The following is a 13822-nucleotide window of genomic DNA, read 5'->3' on the forward strand; positions in this document are numbered from 1 at the left end:
CCTGTGGTCCCAGCTACTCAGGCCCAGGAGGTTGAGGCTGCAGTAAGCCATGACTGAAAAAAAAAAAAAAAAAAAAAAAAAGAAGCATCAAAGCTTAAATAGGTACTACCTCTAAAGACTTTTCATGTCAAGCACACCCACCCTTTGATTAAGGTGTTAAAATTCAGAAAGAAAAAATTTAGGAATTAGATTAAATTATACTTGATAATTATTGAAGAGCAAAAAGAGATACTGAATTGAATTATACTGAAGTATGTGTATTTCTTTAAAATTTAATTTTTTTTTGAGATGGAGTCTCGCTCTGTCACCCAGGATGGAGTGCAGTGGTTTGATCTCGGCTCACTGCAACCTCCGCCTCCCGGGTTTAAGTGATTCTCCCACCTTAGCCTCCTGAGTAGCTGGGATTACAGGCACCTGCCATCACACCCAGCTAAATTTTTTTGTATTTTTGTAGAGACGGTGTTTCGCCATGGTGGCCAGGCTAGTCTCGAACTCCTGACTTGAGGTGATCTGCTCGCCTCGGCCTCCCAAAGTGCTGGGATTACTGGCGTGAGCCACCGCGCCCGGCCATATGTGTATTTCTCTTAATCCTGCTACAATTAATTGATAATGTTCTATGAATACAGAACTATCTAATATTTTAACTGTTATTCTGAAGAGATACATTTTGGTCAGAGAAAGTATAAAATGAATGAAAAGGTAAGCTAAAACTCAGTTACTCTCCCCTACAGGAAGCCAGGGTGTTCAATCAGGCCAGGCGGCCACAGCAAAAGCACCACCTAATGGCACCTTGTTCAAATTACAAGAATAGTACTTCAGAGGCATTACCATAGCATCCAGGCTTCCCTTGCAAACCTCAGACGATTAAATGATGGCAAGTGCAGTATTTTGTCTATATCTAACCATGGATGAAATTTACCTTAAGGCAGTAAGAAGGTTTGAAGCTACCTAGTCCCTCTATTCGTAGCTAGGCGGAATGTATTAACCATGTTTTTTTTTTTAAAAAAAAAAAATCTGTATCTAATGATGTTACGACAACTTAAAAATCTTGCTGACCAAGGACATGAAAAACCTCTACAATGGGAACTACAAAACACTGATGAAATAAATTAAAGAAGACACAAACAAATGGAAAGACATCCCATGCTTAGAATTATTAATGAGAAGCGGCACAGTGGCTCACGCCTGTAATCCCAGTACTTTGGGAGGTCGAGGTGGGCGGATCACCTGAGGTCAGGAGTTCGAGACCAGCCCGCCCAACATGGTGAAACCCCGTCTCTACTACAAACACAAAAATTAGCCAAGCGTGGTGGCAGGCACCTGTAATCCCAGCTACTCGGGAGGCTGAGGCAGGAGAATCGCTTGAACCCAGGAGGCTAGACCCCCATCTCTCAACCTATACAAAAAGCAACACAAAATGGATTAAAGACATAAATGTAACACCCAAACTATAAAACTGCTAGAAGAAAATATACGGGGCATGCTTTGGGACATTGGTCTGGGAAAAGGTTTTATGGCTAAGATTTCAAAAGCACAGGCAACAGAAACAAAAATAGACAAATGGGGTTATATTGATCTAAAAAGTTTCTGCACAGCAAAGGAAACAGTAGAGTGAAAAGACAACCTGTAGAATGGGATAAAATATTTGCAAGATATTCATGCAACAAGGGACTAATATCCAGAACATACAAGGAACTCAAACAACTAGACAGCATAAAATGACTAATCCCATTAAAAAGTGGGCAAAACACCTAAATAGACATTCCTCTAAAGAAGACATACAAATGGCCAACAGGCACATGAAAAAATGCTCAACAGTACTAATTATCAGGGAAATGCAAATCAAAACCACAATGAGATACCACCTCACACCTGTTAGAATGATTATTATCCAAAAAATGTGAAATAACAAGTGTTTGTGGGGCTTTGAAGAAAAGAGAACCGTTGTGCACTGTTGGTGAAAATGTAAATTATTACAGGCATTATAGAAAACAATATGGAAGCTCATTAAAAATTAAAAATAGAACTACCATATGATCCAGCAATCCCACTGTGGGTACTTATCCAAAGGAAAGGAAATGAGTATATCAAAGGGATGCCTGCACACCCATGTTTATTGCAGCCCTATTCACAATAGCAAAAGGAGTCAACCTAAGTGTCCATCAACCGATGAATGGATAAAGAAAATGTGGTAAATGTATACAATGGAAAACCATTTAGCCATAAAAATGAATGAAATCCCGTCATGTGCAGCAACATGGATGGAACTGGAGGTCATTAGGTTAAGTGAAATTAACCAGGCACAGAAAGACAGATATCACATGTTCTCACCCATATGTGGGAGCTAAAACAGTTGACTTCATCAAGCTAAATAGTAGAATGGGCCGGGCACGGCGGCTCACGCTTGTAATCCCAGCACTTTGGGAGGCCGAGGCGGGCGGATCACGAGGTCGACAGATCAAGACCACGGTGAAACCCCGTTTCTACTAAAAATACAAAAAAATTAGCCAGGCGTGGTGGCGGGCACCTGTAGTCCCAGCTACTCGGAGAGGCTGAGGCAGGAGAATGGCGTGAACCCGGGAGGCGGAGCTTGCAGTGAGCCGAGATTGCGCCACTGCACTCCAGCCTGGGCGACAGAGCGAGACTCCGTCTCAAAAAAAAAAAAAAAAAAATAGTAGAATGATGGTTATCAGAGGGTGGGAAAGGGATTGGGGGGATGAAGAGAGGTTGGTTAACGGGTATAACTGTATAGTTAGATAAAAAGAGTAACTTCTAGTGTTCTACAGCAAAGAGGGGTAACTATGGTTAATAATAACTTATTGTATGTTTCAAAATAGCTAGAGGAGAAGATTTGAAATGCTCCTAAAACAAAGAAATGATAAATGTTTGAGGTGATGGATACCCCAATTACCCTGATTTGATCATTACACATTGTATATATGTACCAAAATATCACATGTACCCCATAAATATGTATAATTACTGCATATCAACTTAAAAATGTTTTAAAATCTTGCTGGCCTAGGAAAGACTGACCCTCGCAAACCTAGCCAATTCTCAGAGACAGCAAAAGGCTTAGCCATGAACACACCTTTCTTAAGCAAAACAACCAATGCTGAGTCTATACCTCCAAAGACCACCTTCTCATCTAACTCACACACCAAGCCAAGATTTCTCCTGACCCAAATCATCCCAGAGCCAGGCATCTGACAACCAGAGGCCACCCCTATAACCCAGAGCCCACTAGAATTGTTCAAACTGCCAGTCCTAAGCTGTCCACCGTGCCCTGCCTTTCCTCTCCTGCAGAAATCCCAATAAAGGCTTTGGACTGGACATTCCCCTCACTCCTGTCTTCAGCTCCCTGAGCATCCCTGGTGCTTCCCCTGTGACCCTGCGTGGCATAGTGTATTCTCTCTTCTCAAGCAAGGTAAGTAACAAAAATCTTCTTTCAGTGGCATTGACCTCTGCATGTTCTCACCTCTATAAGTTAAAATATGGCAAGTACAAATGAGTCACAGAACCCTGCCTAACTCATTTCAGTGAAGAACACTTTCACTCCAGTTTCTAGGTGGGACATTTTTATCCAGAAAATGTCCCCACTCTATTTTTTACAAATATGCAGCATTTGGGGCCCAGTTGTCATTTTCAGGCAAAGTAACCAACAGGGCTATAAAGTGGAAAGGGGGAATGACAGAGGAGAAAGAGAGGAAAGGATGTCAGTGTGCATATGAAACGCTTCTGCCGCATCTCAATCCTGAGAACAGGATCTGCCATTACTTCTCTCTAGCTCCAAGAGCATAAGCCTCTTGTCTTCTGCTGCCTTTAAAGTTGCTTCTGTCCATTGACCAGAGATGGTTTTATGGTGAAGCTAACAGCTTAAGCCTTAGGATGCATCACTTGGCATTTGGTACCTTCCAAAGATTATGCCAAATTTTCTATTTGCAATTTGTATCCTTTTTACTAGAGAGTCCATAAAAATGGTATATGCTTCATGCCCTACAAAACCTGGGATAGTGAGGGGGTCATGGCCCTAGGAATCCCAGAATTGAGCCCTGCTCTTCCACCCAACCATTTGGGCCCCAGTGTCCTCATCTTAAAAAGAGGAGCTTCAAGAGATATAAATATGCATAAAGAAAAAAAAGAGGGGCTATCAAGACCATCTTGTCTGAAGTTCCCTTTTCCTTCCTCCTCAGCCGCATTCATTTTTTTACATCTACTAATAAAGCAATACGCTATTGCCTGGCACGTGGTTGCCGAGGCTCACTTTGCATATTGGCTTTTTATTTATTTATTTATTTATTTATTTATTTATTTATTTTTTATTTTTTTTATTTTTTTATTATACTTTAGGGTTTTAGGGTACATGTGCACAATGTGCAGGTTTGTTACATATGTATCCATGTGCCATGTTGATTTCCTGCACCCATTAACTCGTCATTTAGCATTAGGTGTATCTCCTAATGCTGTCCCTCCCCCCTCCCCCCACCCCACAACAGTCCCCGGAGCGTGATGTTCCCCTTCCTGTGTCCATGAGTTCTCATTGTTCAATTCCCACCTATGAGTGAGAACATGCGGTGTTTGGTTTTTTGTCCTTGTGATAGTTTACTGAGAATGATGTTTTCCAGTTTCATCCATGTCCCTACAAAGGACATGAACTCATCATTTTTTATGGCTGCATAGTATTCCATGGTGTATATGTGCCACATTTTCTTAATCCAGTCTATCGTTGTTGGACATTTGGGTTGGTTCCAACTCTTTGCTATTGTGAATAGTGCCGCAATAAACATACGTGTGCATGTGTCTTTATAGCAGCATGATTTATAGTCCTTTGGGTATATACCCAGTAATGGGATGGCTGGGTCAAATGGTATTTCTAGTTCGAGATCCCTGAGGAATCGCCACACTGACTTCCACAATGGTTGAACTAGTTTACAGTCCCACCAACAGTGTAAAAGTGTTCCTATTTCTCCACATCCTCTCCAGCACCTGTTGTTTCCTGATTTTTTAATGATGGCCATTCTAACTGGTGTGAGATGGTATCTCACTGTGGTTTTGATTTGCATTTCTCTGATGGCCAGTGATGAGGAGCATTTCTTCATGTGTTTTTTGGCTGCATAAATGTCTTCTTTTGAGAAGTGTCTGTTCATGTCCTCTGCCCACCTTTTGATGGGGTTGTTTGTTTTTTTCTTGTAAATTTGTTTGAGTTCATTGTAGATTCTGGATATTAGCCCTTTGTCAGATGAGTAGGTTGCAAAAATTTTCTCCCATTGTGTAGGTTGCCTGTTCACTCTGATGATAGTTTCTTTTGCTGTGCAGAAGCTCTTTAGTTTAATGAGATCCCATTTGTCGATTTTGGCTTTTGTTGGCATATTGGCTTTTTAAAGACGCTAAAACAGCCCTGAAAAATGCATAGTAAAAATAAAAGCCAGTTCTTAACCATACACTGGCTAATGAGCACTCAGAAAATAAGAGCCAAGCTTTTGCAATGAAGCCTGACACCCACACTCAAAATTGGATGTGTCAGGGTCAACTCAGGGCTGTGCTCTGGGGCCAGTAGCCTTGCTTCTAACCTGGTTCCGCCTTCTAACCTTGCTCTGGGGCCAGTAGCCTTGCTTCTAACCTGGTTCCGCCTTCTAACCTTGCTCTGGGCAAGTCATTCAACATTTACGTCCTCCTGGACCCACTACTGCTGTAACTCAAGTCTATGGGCTTTCTTCTTGACACGACAAGCAAAGGGACTAGGCCAGAGGATCTCTAAGGACTCCTCCGTGTCTTGATTGTTTGGTTCTGTTTCTATCTGCCTCTCTTGCCGGTGCTACTTCCCTATTCACCATTGCCCCAAAACTTGACCAGGCTCTATCTTACCGTGCCAAGCTAACTCAGGTAAGCCATCTAATTGAAGAGGAAAAGACAGAGGGAAAGTGTGTATTAGTCTGTACTTGCATTGCTGTAAAGAAATACCTGAGACTGGGTAACTTATAAAGAAAAGAGGTTTAATTGGCTCATGGTTCCACAGGCTGTACGGGAAGCATAGAAGCTTCTGCTTCCAGGGAGGCCTCAGGAAACTTTCAGTCACGGTGGAAGGCAAAGGGGAGGCAGGCATCTTACGTGGCCAGAGCAGGAGCAAGAGGTCCTGGGAGGTGCTGCACGCTTTTAAACAACCAGATTTCATGAGAACTCACTCACTATCAGAACAGCATCGAGGGAATGGTGCTAAACCATTCATGAGAAACCACCCCCAGGATCCAATCATCTCCCACCAGGCCCTACCTCCAACACTGGGGATTACAATTAAACATAAGATTTGGTGGGGACACAGATACAAACCTAAGAGAGGAGAGGACACAGCAGGGAAAGAGCTGGGACGTTGTACAAGAAGACAGGGAGCAGAGTCAGAACCCAGGCAGGCCTCAGCGACCTGGAAACTCCTCCTCCTGCGCTTGGGCAAGACACCATGGTTCTGATGGGGAGCCTACTTCCACGGCCTGCAGCGGGTTTTTTCTAGAATAATTAGCCAGACTTTGGCCTGCAGACCTCCTAGAAAAGGGTCCACATGGACCCACCAGTGCTATACTTCAAGTCTCTGTGGTAAAGCAGAATGCAGAAAAGCATGAATCCGGTGTACTAGTTATATTGGTTTTTGGTGACTTATTCTCAGGCCAGCTTCCCTTTTAAGTTCCTATTGAGACCCTCCCACCTTGAGAGAAGGAAGACAAAAGCCTCAGGCTAGCTGGAGGCACTTCTTATTCCATAAGAACTAAGAGATTGCTGTTGTTTTTGTATTTGTTTTAGTATCTCCAGCAGGAGCTGGGGATCCTGGCAAGAACTGTCATTCAATAAACACCTGGTAAATGAAACCGAGTTTTCTCCCTATTCTTGATGCTAAGAGCATGAGATTCCGCTGGACTTCAGACCTCCACACAGCTTGTCAGCTTGCCATCTGTTTTTGTCTCAGGCTACCTGCTTCCTCCTGCCAACTCAGTCTTCCTGAAACACCCACATCGTCACAGTCCTGTCTGTCCAGTACCTGGCACAGACAAGCACCCAATCATTGCTCATTAGCCTTCTGTTCACCTCCCTCTGCACCGGCTGTTTCTTTCTTAGCTTTCAAGCCCCAAGTTTCACAGCCTACTCCGCTGGGTTTCCGTGTGCAGTCAGCTTCATCCAATCATCAAATGAGCATTTTACTTAGTGCTTGTCATGTGAGAGGCACTGGCCCAGACCCTTCCACATATGGCATCTCCTTTAATCGCATAAAAACCCTGAGAATCAGGTCCACTCACCCCATCACATAATTGTGGAAATAGACTGGGAGCCAGTGGGTAACTTGCCCAAGGGCCCAGCCTGTCCAGCGGCACAGTCAGAATGGGAAACCCAGAACCCAGGTTTGAGTCTACCACCAAAGCACTCAAAGTGCCTCCAGACGGAGGCCCCTGGAAAAAGACTTGGCCTGCCAGCAGTTCGGTGGGTCTCCAAACACACACTAACATTCCCAAACCACTCCAGACTCACCCAGGCCTAGAAAGCACCCGTCATCTTCAACAGACTGCCCACCCAGCAGGTTGTCCGGAACAATGTCCCACAGTCTGATGTTGGCCCAACGTATGATTCTGGGTTTGAGACTCCTGCCTTAGGTCTTCTGCCTGACTCAGCTGTGCTGAGTCATGCATTTATTTGCCAATGGATCCTTCTGCTCATTTATACCACTACCCCCTGGATTAAATACATACTCCCCACCTTAGTTTTATTATTAGCCATTTATATAATATAAGCTGAATGCTGACCAGGAACCAAGCACTATACCAAATATTTACACAAATTATCTCTTTTGATTGTCTTCATTCTCTATGATAGTTTCAATCACTGGGCAGTCATTTTGTAGGTGAGGAAATGGAGGCTTAGTGAGGTTACGAAACTTGTTCAAGGTTCCAAAGTATTAGAGCCAGGACTTGACCCAGGCAGCACATGCACCCTCGACCACCACACCATTAACACTCAGATCTACAGATCCTTCCCAGCTGGCTCACTTATCACTGACCAATCTACACACACACACACACACACACACACACAGAGAGAGAGAGAGAGAGAGAAAGAAAGAGAGAGAGAGAGAGCTACCCTATCTGGTCCTAAAATGATTAAAGCCAAACCAAGAGTCCATTCATTCACCCTCCACCTTACTTCCAAGTGTCCCCACCCTTGCCAAACTTCCTGTGAGCTACTTTGTAATCACCGTGACCAAGAGAAGAGCAGGTCAAGACTGAAGGTGGCATGACACCCACTAGCCTGTCTTCCCACTGGGCACTGCCTCCTAATCTTGTGTTCTGCAGGCCCCAAAGCTCCCAGCAGAATTTCTGATCCGCAAGACTGGAATAAAATTGTTCAAAGGTTCACAGGAAATTTCTTGAGGGCCAGCCACTCCTAGAGTTCAGCTTCCAGCATTTTAACCACCTAACTTACTTTCTGTTCCCCCGCAGAGGTCCTTAATTTGCCATCTGGGTGGCTTTGCTTGTATCATTTGGAGCAGGAGGCACATAGCAAAAAGGATGAAAGCTTGAGACTTGGCATCAAACGTGCCTGGCTTTACAGTGCTACAGTTCTTCTGGTGTCAAACCAAAATAATCATATCAACTTCAGAGTGTTGCAGTGGAGATAAATGAGGTAATGCATATTAAGTGCTCAGTATACAGTAAGTGCCCACTAATTGGTAGCTATTATCATTTTCTCACCCTCCCACCTGGAATATGCTTCCCAAGTCCACCATATGTTCCACTGCCACCATTACTTTAAGACTTAATGCAAATGGCAACTCACCCAATTCCTAGCCAGGTGAGTTCAGTTCAGTAGAACCAACACTGATGGGGCATCTTCTATACACAACACACTATGCCAGGTATTGGGGATACAAAAATAAATAAGACATGCCCCTGAATTTAAGTTCACAGCCAGCTTTAAGGGAGACAGAAAAGAAATAGCTCATTTCAATGCTACATGGTAAGTGCAGTGACACAGGATGCTGTGGAACAGGAGGGGTGAGTTAACCATCACAGAGGGCCCTGGGGGCCAAGATGAGGAGTCTGAGCTGAATTCTGAAGGCAATGAGAAGCTATTGAAGGAATTTAAACAGAGGGGTCAAATACACAGATGTATGCTTCATAAAAGAATCACTTAAGTAGCAATGTGGAAAAAGAAGTTAGGAGAGTATGAATCATCCAATCAAGAAATGGTACCTTTAACAAGACAGTGCAGGGGAGGGAGAGAGAGGGAAAGGATGGATTTCTAAATCATGAACACCAAAGGCCTTAAAATTGGGCATTGGGCCGTGTCCAATCCTTCAATGTTTAGATATTAAGGGAGAAGGAGGCAACACAGAGGTCATTGTATCCATCACATTTTAGAAATCAACTCTCTCTTAGGGTACTTATGACAATTTAACTTGCATTGTAGTTTTCTGTTGTTTGTTCATGTGGCCAATCAACTAAAATTTACTGTCCACTTAAATACCAATTTAAATACTTAAATACCACTTAAATACTTGGGTGAAGGTTTCAGTGACAAATTGTTGATAAGAAGCATCAGCAAAGATCAAGGGAAAGATATAAGCTCTGGGGAATGGTGTGGTTCTGCTGGAAGGTGTGGCAGGAAGAAGATGTGGGGAACTCGACTTGAGACTCAGATGGGGTCAGACTGTGTAGGGCTGAGGCTGAAGAGTTTGAGCCCTTAGTGGTGCACATGAGGAGACACTGAAGGTTTTAAACAGGGGAGAGAGGAACAGATGCTATCACAGGGGAGATCCCAGAATGTCTTATTTGTCTCTCCTTTGGGAATTGCTGGGCCTCACATTTTCTATCTGGGTTTCTTGTTCATGTTGGTTCTCTCCCCTCTGGTGGGGATTGTTCCCCTGTTATAAGGCTGGGAAACCCTCCTGCCCCTCTCTAGAAAGCAGGACAGAAAAGCCCAAGGGATGGTGAAAACTTCATGTTGAGTGATCATGGATGACAAAGACCCTGGGTGCACATAGTTTCTGGATAAACACCTTAGTATGGCTTATTATTATTATTATTTCTTAAGGGATCAGCTCTCCATTTCTGGGTAGAGCCACTTCAATTCCTTATCTATGGAACGCATGTAACTAATGCTCAGCAGGGAGAAGATAAAGAAAAAAAGAAAGAAAAAAAAAAAAAAACAGCAAACACCAGGGCATCCAGAAATCCTTTTGGCTTCAGAACATGAGTTTTTTCAGAAATAAATTTACCTTCTTACATTGGTTTGATTCAGAATTAAAATGAGTTCATATTATCTGAGTCCTCACTGTGACTGTCCGTGGAAGACCTCTCAGGATGGAGTTTGGAGTTGTGGGGGATCCCAGGATTCAAAATCCACCACAAATAATGCCAAAGGTTTTCTGTGTATGAACAGTTAATAATGGCTATAATATTTTGGCTATAATATTTTCTCATTAAACTGGATGACCAAAATAGACTTTGGAGTTAATTACATCTAAAGGGTGCACTGTAATGTTTGCATCCAGCCCACTGTCTGGGGATCCCCGTGCTCACAGGCCTCCATCACAGACCCTGGCACATCCTGAGCCTACCTGCTGGGCTGCCTCATGGAAGAGCTCCTGCACCTGGGACATCTGGGTCATTCTCCAGCAAACAGGGATCCTGGTGATCTGGACAGGGAGACTGCTCTGGAAGGCAACAGCATCCTTGGTCAGGCTGGCTCCTCCTCTCCTCTCCCCTTGTTGTCCATCCTTTCCCTCTACTAGAATTGTTCCAACTACCAGGCAAGGCCCTGGCTGAGGAAGAAACCTTGTCTACCTCATCTAGAAACTTGGCCAGGTTACCTTTTTGGTACCCAAGTAGATCCCGCTGGTCCTTCAGAGCCCACCTGTGCTCAAACCTTGCTGCCTTAGAGCCTCAGGCACTCCCAGCTCTCTCCTTCCCTGAGCTCCTTAAATATGTGAGGGTCAGAGCCAGCTGCCCGGCTGCCCAGCCCCTGAGGACACAGAGTCACACTCCTCTCCCACTTTCAAGTGCCTCGTGAAGCCCTCTCTCCAGGAGGAGGGCATCATGACGCACTAAACCTGGCTGCAGGTGGTCAGTGAATGTAGCTGCGCCCTCAGCAGAGGGGAGAGGTGCCATGAGGAGGCTGTTTTGGGGCCCTTCTGGAGCAGGGCCGGAGAAGGGTAGCAGAGTGAAGAGGGTGGGTGAGAAAAGGCTGGACAGGACTAAGGCAGCTCCTCAACCCACCCCCAGGCACCCTCCCCTTCGCGCTGGACCTGGCTTTCCTTGAGGGGAGGAGGGAGTTTGTCCCCTTGATCTGTGTGGCACCACTCCCCAGCACAGTGCTGCAAGGTAGACGGGGCTCAGGACCCTTTGGAAGAAGGAGGAAGGGGGAGGAAGAGAGCAAGGGGGAGGGGTAGAGCTGATCGTCCTGGGAAGAAGGCGACTAAGGACAGCAGCCAGCGCTGGCGAGGAGGGAAGGCGCCCGGAGCACTGAGTGGAGGGTTAGGGGAGCAGGGTTAGCCCAGTGGGAAGCTGGGAAGGCTGGGGGACTTGGTGGGCTGCAGTCCTGCCAAACGCCGGGTGATAGGTAGGGGGCCAGCGCACCCGGGTGTCCCCGGCTGCCCGCGCCGCACAAAGCAAGGGACCCCAGGCCTCCGCCTGCCCTTCCCGCCGCTCCGCAGAGCCCGCTTCTCCACGGAGCCCCTACCCTCACGTCTGGGCAGGGCTGGGACCCGGGCCCCTTGGCACCCCACGCAGACGCGAACCCCCACCCCAAGTACCCGGGCCAGGCCCGTGTGCCGGCGCGCAGGTGACCGGCGGTAGGGAAGGATCCACCTGGGCTGGGAGGTGGGGGCAAAGGTGATCCCAGGCCTGGCTCCTAACTGCGGGCCGGGGAGAGGAACTGTCCCGAGACCACCCTCTCCACCCCCAACAGCCCTTCCGCCCTCACCTGCTCCTGGGACAGCCAGCTCCCAGCGCCCGGCCCGCCCAGTCCCCGCCCCGCCGCCACGTGGCTGCCCCGGCTCGGCTGCGCTGGTCCCAGCTGTCCCGTCCCGGCGGGGGCACCCCTACCGCGCCAGCAGCGGGAGTCTCGGGCCCAGGTGGAGAGGGGGCGCTGCAGAGGCTTTCCCTCCGCAAGGGTCGGGCCTTCGCGCCTACCTGGACAAGAACCTTCACCTGGGTAGGGGCAGGGCTGGGGGAAAACAGGGAGTAGGGGCCGCAAGCCCACAGGCTCGACGTGACCAGCCACTGCCGCTCCCCCCTCGACAGTGCCACCAGCGGAGGTGCCCAGCCCCGGGACCGGGGGGTAGGGACAGGAGCCTACCCCGTGCGGCTCTGAGGAATGGCTGTGAGCACTGCACGCAGGACTGAGAGAGCCCGGGATAAGCCCGGAGTGCAGGGAAACCCGCAGACCCCTGGGCAGATGCGGAGAAGCATCTGGTACCGGGGGTCTCCGTGTGTGCCTGGCTGCGTGATCAGGTGACCCCAGACTCTGAGGGTGTGGAACTGCTTTTGCCAGGAAAGTGCTCTGGGCATGCTGTGTAGGGGTGAATTACCCTTACCCCCTTCAGCAAGACCCAGAACTGCCTTTCCTAGGGGTGAAGTAAGGTTTCCAGGGCCTCATGTTGCAGAAAAAAAAAAAACCCTAAATTAACATACAGAGAGATTAAATTATCTCCATTCCCAATCTGGCATATTTCCTAAACCTTAAATAACTTGAGAGGCTTCCATGTGGGCTTCTGAGAAACAGGAGGGCAGCTGTGAGAACTTCCCACGCCCACAAGCCTTTGTGTGAAAATCTCTAAAAATAGAGGTTGTTCTTTTAAAAACAAAAGGGAAGGCTAAGCCATGGGAACACTGACAGAACCTAACCTCTCGCTTCTGCTCCAGCAAAGACGTGTGTGAAGATATAGAACATCATATTTGCCATTTTTACCATTTTAAGTGTACAGTTCAGTGGTATTAATCACGCACAATATTGTCCAACCATCACCGCTATTTCCAAAACTTTCATCATCCCCAATAGAAACTCTGTACCCAAGCACTAACTCCCTGTTTCATCTACCCTGAGAGGTAACTCCCCTCATCTACTTCCTGTCTCTAGGGATTTACCTATTTTGTGTATTTCATGTAAGTAGACTCATACGATACTTGTCCTTTTGTGTCTGGCTTACTTCACTCAGCATAATTTCGTCAAGGTTCATCCATGTTGTAGCATGTGTCAGAATTTCATTCCCAGCAAAGAAATTTTTAATAACCCATCTCTGCCAGAAAAAAAGACCCCCCAAAAATTACAGATTAACCGTCTGTGAACAAAGGATGAATAGGCGGACAGGTTGACACAGTCATGTTACTAGAATCCATTATGCAGTCACCCCTTGGCATCTGCAGGAGATTAGTTCCAGGCTCCCTGACCAATACCAAAATCCATAGATGCTTAAGTCCCTGATATAAAATGATGTAGTATTTGCATTTAACCTACACACATCCTCCCACATACTTTAAGTCATCTCCAGATTACTTACAATACCTAATTCAAGGCCAGGCACAGTAGCTCACACCTGTAATCCCAGCACTTTGGGAAGCCAAGGTGAGAGGATCACGTGAGCCCAGGAATTCGAGACCAGCTTGGGCAACATGGTGAGAGCCTATTCTTCTCCCTACAAAAGAAAATTTAAAAATTAGCTGGGCATGGTGGTGCATGCGTGTAGTCCCACCTACTTGGGAGGCTGAGGTGGGAGGACTGCCTGAGCTCAGGAGGTTGAGGCTCTAGTGAGCCATGATCATACCACTACATTAAAGCCTGCGTG

General features: G+C 46.5%; 1 protein-coding gene across 9 annotated transcripts in view; it reads right to left on the bottom strand.

Annotated features, from left to right (window-relative positions):
• Nucleotides 1-12397, bottom strand: part of SLC12A8 (solute carrier family 12 member 8) — a 136855-nt gene extending 124458 nt beyond the window's left edge. For 3 of the 9 annotated variants that reach the window (XR_010118478.1, XM_063630197.1, XM_063630199.1), the window contains exons 1-2: nt 11962-12006; nt 10598-10693 (exon numbers count right to left, since the gene is read on the bottom strand). Coding sequence is in view for 8 of the 9 variants with exons in the window: in XM_063630197.1 (XP_063486267.1) it covers nt 10598-10648 (51 nt within the window). In the remaining variant the exon portion in view is untranslated. The other 6 variants (XM_055259844.2, XM_063630196.1, XM_055259846.2 and 3 more) reach the window with 6 other exon arrangements.
• Between the last annotated feature and the right edge of the window lie 1425 nt (nt 12398-13822).

Source organism: Symphalangus syndactylus, chromosome 21 (genome assembly GCF_028878055.3).
Source record: "Symphalangus syndactylus isolate Jambi chromosome 21, NHGRI_mSymSyn1-v2.1_pri, whole genome shotgun sequence".
In the NCBI taxonomy this organism is placed as follows: Eukaryota; Metazoa; Chordata; class Mammalia; order Primates; family Hylobatidae; genus Symphalangus; species Symphalangus syndactylus.